Source organism: Borostomias antarcticus, assembly GCF_949987555.1.
Source record: "Borostomias antarcticus genome assembly, chromosome: 15".
Taxonomy (NCBI): domain Eukaryota; kingdom Metazoa; phylum Chordata; class Actinopteri; order Stomiiformes; family Stomiidae; genus Borostomias; species Borostomias antarcticus.
This window is the reverse complement of record NC_140248.1, coordinates 13071532-13088311: the sequence shown is the minus strand read 5'-3', so window position 1 is coordinate 13088311 and position 16780 is coordinate 13071532. Positions and strand designations below refer to the sequence as shown.

Sequence of the window (16780 nt, the reverse complement as noted above, 5' to 3'; positions counted from 1 at the left end):
ACTGTAAACAAATAAATAAATAAAAAACTTTCAAAAGGGCACTTGCCTTGTCCAGAGAGCAAAGGGCAGGTGCTCTAGCACCACCTCGTGTCTATCTGTGCACGTCCCTGCTTACGTGGTACTTACTTGGTAGCCTACTTACCCGGTACTTACCTGGTACTTATGGGGTAGGCTACTTAACGGTAGGCTACTTAACTGGGTAGGCCTACTTACCCAGTACTTACAGATTAGTGCGGGGTACTTATCGGTTAGGCCTACTTACCCGATAGCTACTTACGGGATACTTAGGCCTACCTGGTATCTTAAGTATCCCATACCGGGTAAGTAACCGGTAAGTACCCCGTAGGCCTACCTACCTGTAAGTACCCAGAAAGTACCCCGTAAGACACTAAGACACGGATAAGACATGGGTAAAACATTGGTAAGACACGGGTAAAACACGGGCTGTATTATAAAGTGTTATAACAGCGAACCATATAGTGGGCTATTATTATCATATATAGCCTACTACAGGTCCGAAACCAAGTCACTGTCACATGATGGTCGCTAGTGTTCACAGAGCAGGAGGACATAGCCCTCCCCAACTCCCCACAAACTCAAATGAAAAGAAAAGGGTTAAAATAAACAGTGACCAAATTGACAGGCAAAAGAGCTGTAACACAAAAACGTGATCTGTCATGGTTTGTGGTTTTCGCTTCCTCCACTGTATTTTGGGACGTGTCTCTCAAACAGAAATATTTTATTGCCACTTTGTTTGAATGTGAGTGGGTCTAGGTAATGGAGATGGCAACAATGAATGATTATCAGGGTGGTGCAGGGATCCCCAATACAGGGCCCACCAAAACTGAGGACATCTATCAGACTCTTCAGTCTCCAGCCCCAGTAGCTGGAGGGTTGAGAGAAGCCGGTTAGTACTGAAATCAATATACTAACTTACTTTTGGTCGAACATGGATATTTGACGTAATTTACTATAATTTGTAATTGACAGGGCCACAACTGAGAGCTGAACCACGAAAATTAGTGTTCACAATGCTCCTGCTTGTCAGTGCAGTGCTAGTCATCATCCTTGTAATTGTGGGAGTCTGTAAGTAATTTCTTATAAATCACTACTGCATATGATAATACTTTCAAGGTGATTATTGAAGATATGGGAACACAAATTTACTAAATGTGTTCAGAATGATTGTTGAAACAATAATGTTTTTTACTTTTCATTTCTAGATACTTCAACTGCATTTACAAATGGAGGTGGGTGACTTCTTCTGGTAGCCAAAATGTATTTTGACAAAAGAGGAAGTATGTTTTTCTGATTAAAAGCTGTGAGTTTAGCCTAGAACTTGAAATTAAACATCAACATAATGTACTTGAAAGATAAGATAATTCTGGACCCCGAGGGGTCTTTATTTGGCCATACGTGACACACACACAGACACACACATGTCTTTTTTCTCCAGCTCTGCGCCAGGGTGAGGAAGTCTGGCATCTCCACCAGAATGTCTTCTTCCTGTTCTGGCACAGCGAGGGAGACTGTCCTAGCGCTGCGACATTCTGTCACCAGAGAAATGCCACCCTTGCCACCTTGCAGCTGCACAACAAGGTACAGTGTGGCACCCCCTGTGCATTGGCACTTTTGGGGGCGGGTGGAAATATTTTCTGGCTAGATATTATTCATAGTACTGAAGCTGTCAGATGTGTTGAACCCATATGGAAACGTCTCGCAGAATCTCACAGAATTTGTGTTAGTTTGTGTATCTCCTATGTGTGTTTGTCTCCTATGTGTATCTGTATACATCTGTATTTTTAGGGGTATAACATATAGGCCTACAGTAAACACATTGTGATAATACTTTACAGTGTGTATACTGTTCATATACTGTATGAACAGTATACACACTGTATAGTATTATCACAATGTGTTTGAGAGTGAGAGATCACTGTGTGTGCACTGACAGATTTGGGTGCTTACCAGAGCCCAGGGGAAGCAGCTGTGGATCCTGGATGGCTTCACTGAGGCCTCTGCAGACGTTCAGGTGGAGGTGCAGTACAACACAAGATTACAATATTTCCAACAATATTATTTAGACAAATTGTCTTAAAATTCATATCTTAGATTTAGAATAGAAAAAACTCAAGGGAAAAAGCTGTGATGCTGTCGTCGTTCACTGAGGGTATAATGTGCTTAGTCAAAGTTGGTCCTCAAAGTTTGAGAAATTTTATAGCATTTAACTGAGAATGAAAAAAAGAGAAGTGGTCATATCCAATGGGCATGGTTAAGAAGATGGTGGAAAGGGCTTAAATATGTAGCCTATTTGATTGTTGGTCCCATTAGATTAGATAAAAACCCATCTAATGCATTAACATTTTTTATTTTTACATTTCTGTAAAATTGTATTTATACATTTTTGACGCTTTTATCCAAAGCGACTTACAATTTGCTTTAAGTAAGAGAGCCAACTCATTCCACCATTGAAGCACTACAGTACATCAGAGAAGAGACGCGACTGGGATGAGTGAGCGTAGGCATGGCAGAGGCTCTATGTGGCCTGCAGAGGGATAAGAATAGAGTGCTCAGCCTGTAGTTTGGAGCCTGAACAGGGAGGAGCTGTAATCTTTACCGCCCTGTAGGTGAGCACCAAGGTCTTGAATCTGCAAGCTGCAATTGAAAGCCAGTGAAGGGTGTGGAGAAGGGGGGTTGCATGGGAGAATTTAGGTAGCTTGAAATTAACGTTTTAAACTGTACAAACCTGTTGTTTGACCATACATAAGGAGCACATTTCTGATACGTTTTCATTGATCTTCCTCAGGATGATACTGAAGTTGATTATTCAGGCTATTACTGGCTTGATACTGAGAGTTATGGGGATGGGATCCCGAGGCATTCAGCCTGTGTCCTCCTGGATAGTGCTCTGCCCTACAACAGCCATGTCCATGGGAGGAGTCAGGGCTGGGTGTGCCAGAGGACAGCAGGCCCACTTCGCAATCAATGAGATCAATTTTATCTCTGTCCATTCAGGATGGATGTAAGCATTCTCCTCATGCATTTCTTCCAAAACTTTGGGGTTATACTTGGGTTAAACGTATCTCCACTTGACCCACACCTGTATCTGTAATTGCAGATAAAATAAATGATATACAATAAAGTATCGTATTGGTAATTACTTTTAACAGGTTGTTACTTTTACCAGTGTTTGTGTTTGCTTCATTGCCTGAATTACTGTTTTGAATAGACACTGTCAGTCATGTTTTTGTGTACTTTGCACCTGCATTGCAGATTATTGCTCTGAACCGTTTGTGTACTCAGGAGGGCGCTATACATCTTTGTAAACATTCAATGTCTACCAAGGAGAGGCCCCCAGAGCACATAGTATAGTATTCACAAAAGCATATTAATATTACATGCACACATGTTTTGCCTACATGCAGAGAAGCCAGTGACCTGTGGCACACACACAAATAATCATTTCATTCCGAAATGCACCAAAGGCAGATGTTACGGTGTGATAGGTAGCCTACCTCCAATCGTTTGGTTCTACAGTACATAATTTACACATTCTACTCAGATGTCTGATGTGATGTCATATGTACTGTAGTGACATATGTGTGAGAAGTGGAAGGCTGCCTGTTAGGGGAGGGCAGGATTAACACCCTCTGTCCACAGGGCTTATCCTTCACAGTCAGCTCAGCAGTGGCTTACAGTCTAGACTTGTCTTGATTACATACACCACTGTTTTCTTTTTACAAGTATATATTGATTGAACACATTTGGAGGACATTATCATTCTCATAGATAACAGTTTGGCAAAGAAAACAAGACGCCTGACACACAACTTTGATCTTTCCATCTTATTTTCTCCTTTTCTCCAAGTAACAAAGTAACATTGTCTACATCACAGGCAAAGATCATCAGCAATATTCTGTTTTGAAAACAATTCGCCATGAACTGAAATTGTTACCATAACATTTTCATGAACCCCATGCCCACACCTCCCCCTAAAGTCTACACCCTTATACACGGAATACTGCACTGTACAGACCCATATCTCCAGTTTCTTTTCATTATATTATACATCATTGTCAAACTATTATAAATAGCTTTAAAATAGATACACACCCTTCTCTTGGTAATTGTGTCCATTACCCTGATTGTACATATCATACCCTTTTCCCACAACTACTGGCAGGTATTGTAAGTGATTTAAATGCCTCGCTTCAACATCACTATAGCATTATTCTGTCCAGACTACAGCCATTGGGAAAAAAATCTCTGCATTTCACCAAACTAAGAATCTTCAGACTTGACAGAATTCTGATTATTCTAGAATGCAAAGCGCCTTTATACAGCTGCTGTGTTTCATGTGAGATTTAACATAGACAATAATAAGGCAATTTTAAAACGCATTAAAAACATGAGGTAAAATAATACCCACTGAAGTACAAAGCTCTTGTTTTGACTTTCCTGTAACTACTATAGTTGAACAAATTGTTGAGGACTTACATGAGACCTTGAACCCTTCTCAGAATGGCCAGGGGTCTTAGGACCACCTGTCACGTCTGTGTGGATTCCTAGAGATGATTATGAGGTAGGAGAAGCTAAGTGATGAAAATCCCCAATTAGAATAATCATTTTAGAGGAGTAAGAAAGGCAGATTATAAATGTCACATTGACTTTGGTGGGACTTCAACTGCGAGTGCTGAGTGTAATTCTACCTTGAGTTTAAAAAGTAGGCTATATGAGTTATCCACTTATCTACAATTCAAGATTTTGGCACAAACACTTTTCTGCATTAAGCACAATAAGGTGGCAGTAATGGACTATGTTAATTTCAAGTTATTTCATAAAATCAAGTAGAAATAGAAATTAAGATAAATATGACATCATTGGTCCACAAAGCAAGAAGGGCTGTTGGGGTTTAGAGTTTAGACATAATAAAATAACTCTAGATGACTTGGATAAAGAAGCAAAATATAACAGTGTAAGTAAATGTAACATACTGAATAACTGACCCTGTTTTTTTCAAGCTCAGGTCTTTCCTGATCAACACTTTTCTGGGAGCAGTTGTCTGCTGATCTTCACTCAGTTTAACACTCAGTTTATGGATCTCACTCATGAAACATTGAAGCAGGGATCCACAAAAAAGAGTCCCTGGTCTTAATGAATCCCCTGCATGAATAAAGTTGGGGGAAAATAAAACATCTGGGATGATTCCATAACTGCTGGTCATATGGAATACAGAGAACACATGGAAGACTGAAGGTTACCTTGGACTAGAGACATATATATATATATACATATAAACACACACGCACGCACGCACGCACACACGCACTGTATATACCTGTACCTTATCGCTTTGCAGTTAATGGTATATGGGAGAGGGACCCAGTGAGACTGAGTGAGGGTGACTGTTGGAAGATGGACATTAAAGAACTAAGCCCGTGAGCATCCTGTCAGATGTACAGAATAAGTGCATGGTGTGGATGTGAATATTATCCTGTTAGTATTTGATGGGCTTTGGAAGGGGATAAACACAGAGACTGTGCATGGGAGGTACGTGGGTGCAGACTGTGCATGGGAGGTATGTGGGTGCAGACTGTGCATGGGAGGTATGTGGGTGCAGACTGTGTATGGGAGGTATGTGGGTGCATGTTTGTGTAACTGAGGGTTCAAATGATGGGAGGAACAGACCCCCGCAACTGCAATATCAAAGTGGGTACAAGAAATGTGTTTTATAAATAAAATCTACTTACTTGCTTACACCCATAACATACATTAAGTATCAACAATGAGTTGGGCAATCTCAAAAGTTAATGTGTGATTTGCACCCTGTATGGGCCCTACTCCTTTGAGAGAGAGAGCGAGAGAGAGAGAGAGAGAGAGAGAGAGAGAGAGAGAGAGAGAGAGAGAGAGTGTGTGTGTGTGTGCATGTGTTCAAGTCCAGGTTGGAGAGTAAGGGGAGAGTGTTATCTTGGCTGAAGCGTGAGGCACAGCATAAAGTAAAAAGAGGCTACTAGTCTTATAGTACTTCTCACTAAAATAGTAAGGCAGCTTGATTATGCTTGCTAGTAGTAATATAATGTTCTACTACGCGTTCTGTAATTTTCAACATATTCACATTATTCTGAACACAAACATTATATTCAAGAAAGGAACATACATATTTTCTCCTTGTATACCAGTTCAATATTTCCTGTGTAAAAACAGCTACAATCAAAAATGAGGCACTTCTTAAAAAGTATATATAATATATCTATGTAGCTTTAATTATGTATACTTTTATGCACCATTATAATATATCACATTTATATAACAATTTTCTGAAGTTTATGTTAAAGAACAGGAAAATATCATTGACTCCTTGTTGTCAGTCGGGAGTTGGGGTAATCACTCTTGATTGGCTGGGGGATTTTCTTACCTCAGCAAACCCTGTGGATATAATAACCAGTAGTCTTACTCTTTTGGCACACATTTGGTTGATTGCAACCAATATACAGAATGTAAAAAGAGTTAATGATGATGGGAAGGTCTTCACACACACACACACACACACACACACACACAACTCCTCTTCTCTCCTCCCCTGATCCCCCCCTGGCTGGGGATCACACTGGACAGGCTCCTGGACGGCTCCGAGAAGAAGATGGGTCGTTAACATTCTGTAAGAGACGGAAGCAATATCTTTAAAACTTTTGAAAGGATGTGTCAAGATATTATAGGAATTATGATTTATAATTTGTCTGGGAGAAAGACTAGGCTGTCTTTTCATATCATTGAATTTCAAAGAAAGTTTCTGTCTGAGGTCTGATAATGTAGATATTTGTAGATTAAACAAACACAGCTGATGGATTGCTCTTCTGAGCATGGTTACTAATGCAATAACAGTGTTGAAATTGATAAGCAAAATCTGATTATCAGCAAGAACCAACTACTTGAGTTAAATCCTCTCGACATGTAAAGATAACTATCCTTCTTCTGCATTGTGCTTCTGATTGAAGAAACTAAACGAATAGCCTGTCAATAATGGCTAAGCCGCCAAATAAGATATCCCATACACTTCTATGACTGTAATGTCAATCAATAGATGATGTTCCTTCTCCTCCCCCAATCCTCACACAGGTCATTAAACAAAGCCACTGGGATTTTCATTTCCCCGTCTACTTGTCAGTCTATTTGAGAGCTTGCCAGACAGATTGAACAAGCCCCCCATACCGCCCCCCCATTTCATGTGTCATGTCGGGAAAACTGCATTAAAAAAATCTATTTTTGGCATGTTTGCAGCTTTCATATCTCTATCTTCAGCACCACTGTATGAGCTTTTAAAAACCTACTCTAGCAGCCTGTCCATAGTACCTGGATGTACAATAGAACAATTGCATTTCAGCGTTCTAGCTCTACATAAGAGCAAGCAACATCCCGTCACAAGAAGCTCAGACAAAAGACCTGCTGAATCCAGTGTTAATTTTGACAGCATATTGTGATTTAGTTTTAGTCATATTTTAGTCATCTGAATTGTTTTAGTTTTAATCTAGTTTTAAGTTGACTATATAGCATTACGCTTTTAGTTAACTAAATCTACAGTAAATTTAGTAGACTAAAATCGAATGGGTAGTTTAAGTGTAATGCATTATTTAACCATTTCTCTAGAATTTCCAAACGTATATTTGTTCCTGAATGAAGCATGTATCAGAGTGATGGACAAAGCTACTAAATTACATTTCTATGCTCTCTCCTTGCACGTGTTTGAGTTTTTTCAGCGTGTGTGATGATGACTTTCACGTCTCATTTTCATCATAGTTTTCATTGCCGAAATTAGCACTGGCTGAATCAACCTGAGGATGGAGAGCCTCTCCTCTGCCCTCCTGGCCTATCTGTCAGCATGACTGACTGCATGAGACCTCTCCATTAAAACTCACAACACACCACTTATCTTAAGGGCTTCTCCATTGTACAGACTAATACCAGATACTGTACATCATAACACACACACACACACACACACACGCACACACACACACACACACACACACACACACCTCTTCATTTAATCATATACCAATGATTTTCTCTTCAAACAACTCCAATTTCCTCCGGCGGTAGATGCCATAGAGTAAATATATATATATATAGTCTTCAAATCTGTTGTTGCATCTACAAACGTCGTTGGCGCCACCACGTGAGATCCTCCAGCCAACAGCACACCCACACAGAGACATAAACACCTGGCCTAGTACTGACCCCTCCACCTCCGTCCACAAGAAATGGCTCATTACCAGCAGACAAATCAATTGGCTTCACTCTCTGAACGCCTACCAGGGATAATGAGAGACTCTCTATAGATAGACAACCACCATCGCATGGCAGCAAAACACTGCTGACTAGCTTGAAGCCGAAGTACACACATCAGAGAATGCTGAACTGGACAGCACAAAAAAGACACTTCAAACTGTGTGTCTGGCAATCTGGTCATCACTCATCACACAGCAAGAGTACTCTCTTCAGGGATGATGAGAGGAATTGTCCAAGAAGTAACTGGGCAATATAGACAGTATAGAAAGATTGTAGTAATCTGACACAGTTACCCAGCTGTTAGGTAGAACTGGGAGCCATCAAGTGGATGGTTTTTAATGAAAAAGAGGGCTGTGGAGAGGAGATAGGTGAATATTGTCTCAGTGGGCAGTCAAGAGGAGAGCTGAGGGGAGCCGAGTGAAAAACAACAACACTTTCATTGGCATCACTAAGGAAACGAAGCGAGTAAGGCTTCCTTTGACGCAAGCAAAGTCCAAATCCAGAAATACCGTGTTCCCTTCTCCTGCGTCTCTAACATTGTGTAGGCCTACGTCCAGGTGATGAAACACAGGGCTCTAGAATGATCCTTTGACATAGACTCCAGCAAACTATCTTCACACAGGAAATAAGGAACACAGCGGGTGGTCAGAGAGTGTATGCTGTATCACCAATTCACAACATGGGAGTACTCGGCCCATTTCAAGTGATATGTCTAAGGTACTGGTACAGTATTTGTATATGTATACATGGGCATACAGTGCACACAATATTTAACTAAGCATCAACAATTCCCAAAATGTCTAACCTTTTATTTTCGTTGAATTATTGCAATTGAACAATATAAGTTGGATTTTAAACATGAAAATAATAAAAGTAATACTTTTTCAGAACCCAATCCCTTGATCAGGTTAGGTCAACAAAACATTCTTTGGACATACACAGCGTCTGCTTTGGTTAAGCTGCTCATGCGTAGGCTGTAGACAAAGATCCTACTGCAGCCACAGCACAATAGAAGCCTTATTTCCACGGCCATCAGTGGGGTAGGCTGTTTTTCATAATCCAGCACAATTCATTATCTGAACAGTGACAGTACAGAGGTGACCGGGTCAATGGAGTAGCTATTAGAGAAGGAAATATTTGGTGTCGCTTGCATTCCTCTGTCAGAGGCTTTTCAAACTAGGATGGTGATTTACAGGTAGGCAGAACATGTCTCACATGTCAACTCAAGGTAGAAAGCTGCCAGTTATCTGCTTTGGTGGTCTGTGGTCATTTCACTGCTTATGTACCAGGGACATTCACAAATACTGTAGCAATGAATCCTTGATTTAGAAGATAGACACAAAAACCTCAAGAGTCACTACTGTATATTGACTCCAGTCTCAGACCCAAGCAAACAGACTGAGGCCCACATCCCCCACCAGAGCATTCTGCTAATGTACTCTGTGGCTGTAAGGTACTAGTCTACAAGTGATGCAGAAGGGCTGTAACAGGTCACCAACAGAACAAGATACCTGGGATAAAGTTCAACTATCTTGATACAGGACGCTGTCAGTTTCTCCAGGTAATGTGGTGTGTGATATTTCAAGTGAATACACTGAAATGTCTATCTCAGCACAAACAAATGGATTACAGCAGGCTAAATGACAGCTGAGTCTAACTATCTGCAGATGGCAAAATGTAATCCATCAGCTCTATATTCATGTTGTGGCTATAAAGGCTTTAAAGCTCTTTTCAGCCATTATGGTGTAATGGTTAGGCATGTATCTATCCAGATCCTTCAGTCATCAAGCAACTGTAATCCAATTGAATATTATTCCTAAATTCAAACATGGTGCATAACTAATGCACAAACATGTTCTTTGTAAGAACTCTGTACAGGTAAAATGTTCTTTGGGAGAACTACCATCCACCATTTTGAAATCCAAAATATCCATTGATATTAACTGAGTGATAAACAGATGCTTAAAAGAAAAAAAAATCTCCTCTCCAACTGCCAGTCATCTTACCTTTGCCATCCTTTCGACTGTTCTGGTGTGCTCTCAGCTCCTCTGACTTGTAGAAATCAATGCTGGCATAGGTGTTGAGATTGGAGCCAGCGCTGCTCCCGAGACCGGGCGCTCCCAGGGCCCCTGCACTCCCCCCACCACCATGGACAGGACCGAAGATGCTATGGGTGGCAGTGGCTCCCTCCAATCCAGCTTGAAGACTCTCCTTAATGGCCAGGTCCAGGTCAATGTAGTTAAGGCCTTGTTCAGCTGACGAGGAGGAGGAGGAGGAGGCCGGGGCTGCGGGTGTGGCTACCTGTCCGTTCTCCCACAGTGAGCCGTCCAGCCTGTGGCGGTGACTCGTCGCCTGGGCGCCTTCCAGGAAAAGAGAGGCGGAGGCGGATGGGTGGGGGGTTAGAGAGGAGGGGGGCACCATGAAGGTCTCTGAGCGGTGGCGTCTTCGTCCCGGAGGGTCGCCCCTGACTGGTCGGCGGCCTTGGTCAGGAGAGGAGAAGGCCTTGGCCGAGGGGAAGCCCAGGCCTAGCTCCTGCTTTATAGACGGGCAGACGGAGGCCCCCGCCGCGGTGCTGGAGCCCTGACAGGGGGCGCCTTGGCCCCTGCCGAAAGCCATCTCTGTGTAGTCTGTGAACGAAGTGGGCACGTCTGTTGGCACCGCCGCCGTCGGCGTGTCGGACCTATGCCCTGCGTTACCCTCTGCCGTCGCGGGGGAGGGCCTGACATGGTCACGGTCTCTGGTCTTTGGGGCGACAGCTGGCGCAGGGCACTTCGGGGAACTGAAAGACGACTTAACTGGCGTCAGAGAAGAGGAGGAGGAGGGGGACGAATTCCCCAAGTCCATGTTGACGTACTCGGCAGAGGCGGAGAGGGGCGCCGAGAAGCTGCGGGGCAGGTTGCCGGAGCCATCGTGGAAGAGCGCCGGCCGGTGCAAGGGCCTGGGCGTCCCGAGCGTCGCCGCGGGTCCGAGCTCTGACCCCCACTGTGGTCCTCCTCTCCTGCCCCGCTCCTCCTTGCCATCCCTGAACACGATGCTGACATACTCGCCGGGGCTCTGGGGCACCGCCGGGAGGAGGCTCTCCTTGACCCGGGGCAACGTGTTGGCTTTCGACACGTCCGCGGACGCGCCGATTGGCCGGCCCTTCCGATGAGGGTGGTGATGAGGGCCCTGGCCGTGGCCACCGGCTCCACGTTTCTGCTGGTGGCTTCCGTCTTTGGAGCGCGCCCCTGAGCTTCTGTAGCCCGGTCCCATCCTCGTTAGCCGCAGCCCCCCCGTAGCCGCCACCGACATGGGCTTGTCCTCCAGGCTCTCGCTGCTAGCCGAGCTGGAGGAGAAGGAGGACGAGGAGAGGGAGAGCTGGCAGCCTCCCGCGCGGCCCACTGTGGCCTTGTCCCTCTTGCTGTATCCCACCTGTCCGCTCCTGTTTCCAGCTCTGCCGCCGCCGCCGCCTCCCTCCTTGCCCTTATCCTGCTCCAGGTCGTCCTCGAAGCGGGTGGAGAGGGCGTGCTGGTAGGAGCGCGGCAGAGAGAAGTAGGAGTACACCACCTTCGGCTGGAGCGCGTGCTGCTCCGGGTGGGAGGGTGGCGTGCTGCAGGCCGAGCGGACGCTGATGGGCGACATGTTCATGTAGTCGCTGCCGGCCCGGCTCTCCATGCTGCCGCGGCTGCCCCACGTGGCCATGCCGTGCAGGTCCGGCGAGCAGCTGCTGTTGGGGGACATGACCATGTAGCCCTCCGAGGCGGGCAGGCGGATATGCTGGGGCGGCGACACGCTGCTGTTGGGCGTCATGGCCATGTACTCGTCGTCGGCGGGTTTACCGCCGGCGTCCGACGACGTCGCCGCGACTGAGAGGGAGAGCGTAACGGGAGGGGCCGCCGTGACGCCGGGCAACATCGACATGTAGCCGCTGTCCACCGCCCCCCCGGACTCTGCTCCAGCGACAGCGTTGATGGCTCTCTCCCCGGTCTCTCCCACCGCGCCCAGCTGGCCGCCTCCCACTCCCGCCGGCGCCGCCGCCGAGCCCCCCGCCGGGCCGCCGTGGCGGCACGCGGCGAAGGTCTCCCGGCTGACGCTCCGCGACATGACGGCGTACTCTTCGTCCTCGTCCTCCTCTTCCTCCTTCCTGCCGCGCGGCACCAGGCGGTCCAGGGGCAGGGAGGCCCTCTTGCTGAGCAGCCTCCGCTCCGCCTCGCACTCCCTGCTGGAGGAGCGCCGGAGCATCCGCCGCCCCTGGGAGCGCTTGTGATGGGACCCAGGGGGGGGCCCCTCTCTCTGGCCCATTACGATGTAGCTGGCCTCCCCGTAGGCGGCGTGGTGGTGGCCGCCCACCCCGTGGGAGCCTCCGGGCAAGCTAGGGACCAGCAGGGAGTGCTCTCCGGGGCTGGAGCCGTACTCGTCCGACGAGCCGTAGTCGCTAGGAGAGCCCGAGACAGACACCCTCTGAGGGATGCGGCCGTAGGAGCAGATGGGTACGCCCCCGACCGCCGCGCCGACTAGTCCGCACTCCGAGCCGTGACCGGAGCTGGAGGAGAGGCTCGGGGCAGGGGAGGGGGCGGGGTTAGGGGTATAGCGAGCCAGACTGAGAGTGATCTTGGCAGGGGTCGGCGCCCTGGTGGGCTTGGGCCTAAAGGTCGGCGTGGTGGAGCAGGACCCGTTAAGGCTCGGGCTGGAGCTAGCCCACGCCCCTCTGGCGCCAGTGCCGCCCTCCTCCGCCCTCCCCCCGATGCTGGCGGTCCTCGCCCTGGGGAACCCGTGGCGAGGCGTCGGCGATGTGCTGGTGCTATTGCCTCCGCCCGCGCCGGGGGTCTCGGTGCGGGCCCGTCTGGAGAAGCCCACCTGGCTGGGGGGCAGGTTGGGGTTGTGGCGGCGCGTGGGCACGCTGATGGGGTTGGAGGCGGTGCCCCCGCCCCCCGAGGTGCCCACTGACTGGGATTTGGTCCGCTGGCGGAACTCCTCGCTCAGGGCCTTCATGGCCTCCAGCAGGGTCTCGTGCATGTTCTGGGCCACCACCGAGTCCTCCACCTGCATCCAGAACTCCCCGGGGCCCGTCATGGCAGAGCGGCCCACCTCGATGAAGAAGAAGTTCTCTGAGTGGCCGCAGCGCCGCACGTTCATCAGCTGCAGCACCACCGCCGCCACGTCCGAGTTGAGCTTGACGAAGTTCACTGTCTTGTCGGTGAGACACAGGCGGTAGATGCCTATTAAATTTCTGGCCTGTCCGAGCCCCTTAGGCCACACCTTCACCTGCCACACCTCCTTGAAGGCAGGGCCTGGAGAAGGGAGACCACACTCTCCTCCACTGCCACAGTCGTCAGGACTTTTACCTACAGAGAACGACAGAGACATAAACACAGATATCATGATACACAAGAACAAAATGAATCAAAAGAACAAGACAAACGTAGGCAAAGTAGAAACTGTCAAAATAGAACAGACTTTGGAAAATCACAAGAGGATTGAGGATGTCAAAACCAACCCTGAAAATGGTCAAACTGACCTCACATATTTTGTGAGGCAGACAGCTTGTGAAGTGTGATTCCAAAGCTAGATCTAGCACCTTAAGTGAAAACTTGCTGAGAAACGAAGAGAGCATTCACATGAGGGAAATTTCACATTGATATCGCACACATTAGGCTACTGAAGACTCATTACTGAAGAATGCAACTTAACTGGAAGACAGTATACCTATACGATGGATGTCCTATACCCATCACCCAGGTGCAATGCAGCAGAAACTGAAATTGGACAGGCTTTAACGTGTTCAATGTCAGACATTTTTATTCAACAGTATAAACCACTGATGTGCTGTTCTCTTTCTGACAAATGTCTAGCCTACTCCTCGATACTGTATAAATATGATATAGCCAACTGTTTCAACTCATACTGTGTTTAGCCTACATTTGACAACTCGCCCTGAGGAATGGCCTCCACTGATACAAATGTAAAATACTTAGGCTATTTTTCCACATAAACCATGTAATACTCTTATGTTTTGTCATTTAGGCACAAACAGCACTAATGAGGACCTAAAACAGAGAACCCCTTTACATTCCAGTGTTATAATTAATTAATTTCGTTAGGATTGTCTATTGAGATGCGATCAAATATCATAGAGATCTATGGATGAGATTAATCTATTGATCATATTGGCTAAATCATTTTCTTAAATAATTGTTACAATTAGTAATAGCGCAATAGGCGGGGGTTAATCTACGGCACAACAACCTAAACACGAGGGAGACGACAGAAACCCGTTTTGCAATAAGAACACTCAACCGCTGCAGCTCTCCTCCCGAGCAGCAACGCCATAGCACAGAAATGTAGGTTACGCGCACAACATGCAGAGCAATGTGTAGAAAAACAATAACATAGCCTAGCCTACTCTGCGTCCCTGCAGGGCGCAACCTTACTGCGCTACAACTTGTGTAGAAAATAAAGTAGTAGCCTATGATAAGATTGAAATTGGAACAAAAAAAATTAATTAGCTATTAGACCCAACTGATGATTTTGATGTTGCTGTTCAAAAACACAGGGCATTATGGCCCACCACCCTTTGAAGCGCGCCATGTACCTGCTATTGATGTAGACTAATTAGGCGCGTAGAATAATTGCAATAAGCCTATAATTAATTTACTTAAATCAATAGAAGCCTACATACAGTATGTATTCTACATGCGATGGGATTCATTCCAAACTAACATTAACATGATGGCCAAAAGCATGATGTGAATGTCAAAATGGATGTCAATCCAGAGGTGGTCAAGCAAAATATATCGACACTTAGGGAGTCACGTAGCCTAGGTAAATCTATACTATAGCTTACATTTACACTGAAGATCCAGCATGGCCTGGTACCATTCATTCTGAACCTCTTCGCTGTCTGCAGCGATGGAAAAGCTCTCCCCGCGGGTATAGAGCACTATCATGTGCTTGTTCTTGGAATCCGCCCGCTTGTTGATGTTGAAGCAAGTCTCCAGATTAAGTGCTTTTTTGGGGATAGGTGATTTGCTGCGAAATTTCTTCTCATTCTCATAATATTCAAGTCGAGCTGGGCCCTGATCTGATGCGGCCCTGAGAACGAAGAATCGCCGGTGCATAGATTTCTGCTTGCGGAGATACCCGCTTTTCCGTACGTCCTCATAGCTCTGCTGCTGCTGTTCCGCTGCTTGGTTCTCCATGGCGAGGCAGAATTCTTGTTTTGCTATTGATTGAAAATCTCTCCTCTTACTGTGTGGGCTATTCATTAATTGTAGCCAATATTCCTCTTCTCCTTCTCATCATATCCACGTTGATCATCATATCCACGCGCGCACTGAAGATACGCGATTTAATTTGAAGCATGTGTGTTATTCCTATTAAACCAGCCTCCCTCGTGCGCCCGTCTGCGCACACACAGGCGTGCACATGCAACGATCGACGTCCACGCTGTCCTCACTGGTACTGCTGTTTTAATTGCTACTGGAGTACAACCGTAGAGGTGTTATAATGAGTGCAACCCCTGTAGCCTTTGCCTACTCTGCGCTGACTCTCCCCGATGATGCTCCTCATATAGTTCAGTGTTGGTACTGAGGAGACGTCAATCCACTGACAGATCTGAGCGGTTTTACGGGCGATTAGTGCGCATAGGCTGCACTAGAACATCGAGTCCAGGAGTTGCTCCTCGTACACATTCATTCTCACACTAGCCTTATAATTTAGCAAAGGATTGCTCTGCTCTGTTGCTGTATGTAAGCTATTCCAAAAAGATTATACAATAAATTGGCAATGCATGCATGCATGATATATGCGTATTTCTCAAGAACTAGGCTATAAAGTACACTGTATAGGATATATACAGGCCCACCATTGAAGAGAGAACAATGTCTGATAATCTTTTTTATTGTTATTTTAGTAATTAATCGTTCTATTTATACCAACACTTTTAATTATTCACTGCGGAACCCCCCAGGATTATTTTGCAATCGCTTCCCTTATTCTTCAGCTTTTGCGACACCTGATGGCTACTCTGTATGTCTGCACCATGTAGGCTAAAGCCTATGATTTAAAGTAATTTCAAAAGTAAAATGCACTGGACAGCTTTTTAACCCATATGCGATGCGACCAGTTCCTCAAATCAAATTCCAGACTACTTACAGAATTCCTGACTAGTGATTATCTAATCTACGAGAATCAAATGACAAATTGTTATCAGTTGGGTTTCATTTGGCTATGTATAGCCTACTCTTTGTGGTTTATAAACCAGTAGGCTAGGTACCCTATAAGCTTGATGGTTTAGGCCAGAGGACTCATTGTTACAAAAATCTGTCCTGATGAAGGTCTAACTGAAACGTTAGATTAAAAGCAGAGAAAAAGTGTGTGCAGGAGTATGTCATTTTTCATTTGAAACTTTTAAGGGGATTTACTCCCAGCACCACAATATTGTGAGAGAGTGCATGTTGATATTTTCACAGAGGACTTACCCCACTCATGGCCCTTGATGCATATCATGGGTAGG

At 45.9% G+C, this 16780-nt stretch overlaps 1 protein-coding gene across 1 annotated transcript; it reads right to left on the bottom strand.

Moving 5' to 3' along the window:
* Positions 1-2536: 2536 nt before the first annotated feature.
* LOC311318817 (insulin receptor substrate 1-B) lies at positions 2537-15464 on the bottom strand (the record flags this gene model as incomplete). Its single annotated transcript, XM_084450250.1, has 3 exons — positions 2537-2655; positions 10293-13610; positions 15110-15464. The coding sequence occupies 3 exons, from the start codon at positions 15462-15464 to the stop codon at positions 2537-2539; spliced, it is 3792 nt and encodes a 1263-aa protein (XP_084306376.1).
* Between the last annotated feature and the right edge of the window lie 1316 nt (positions 15465-16780).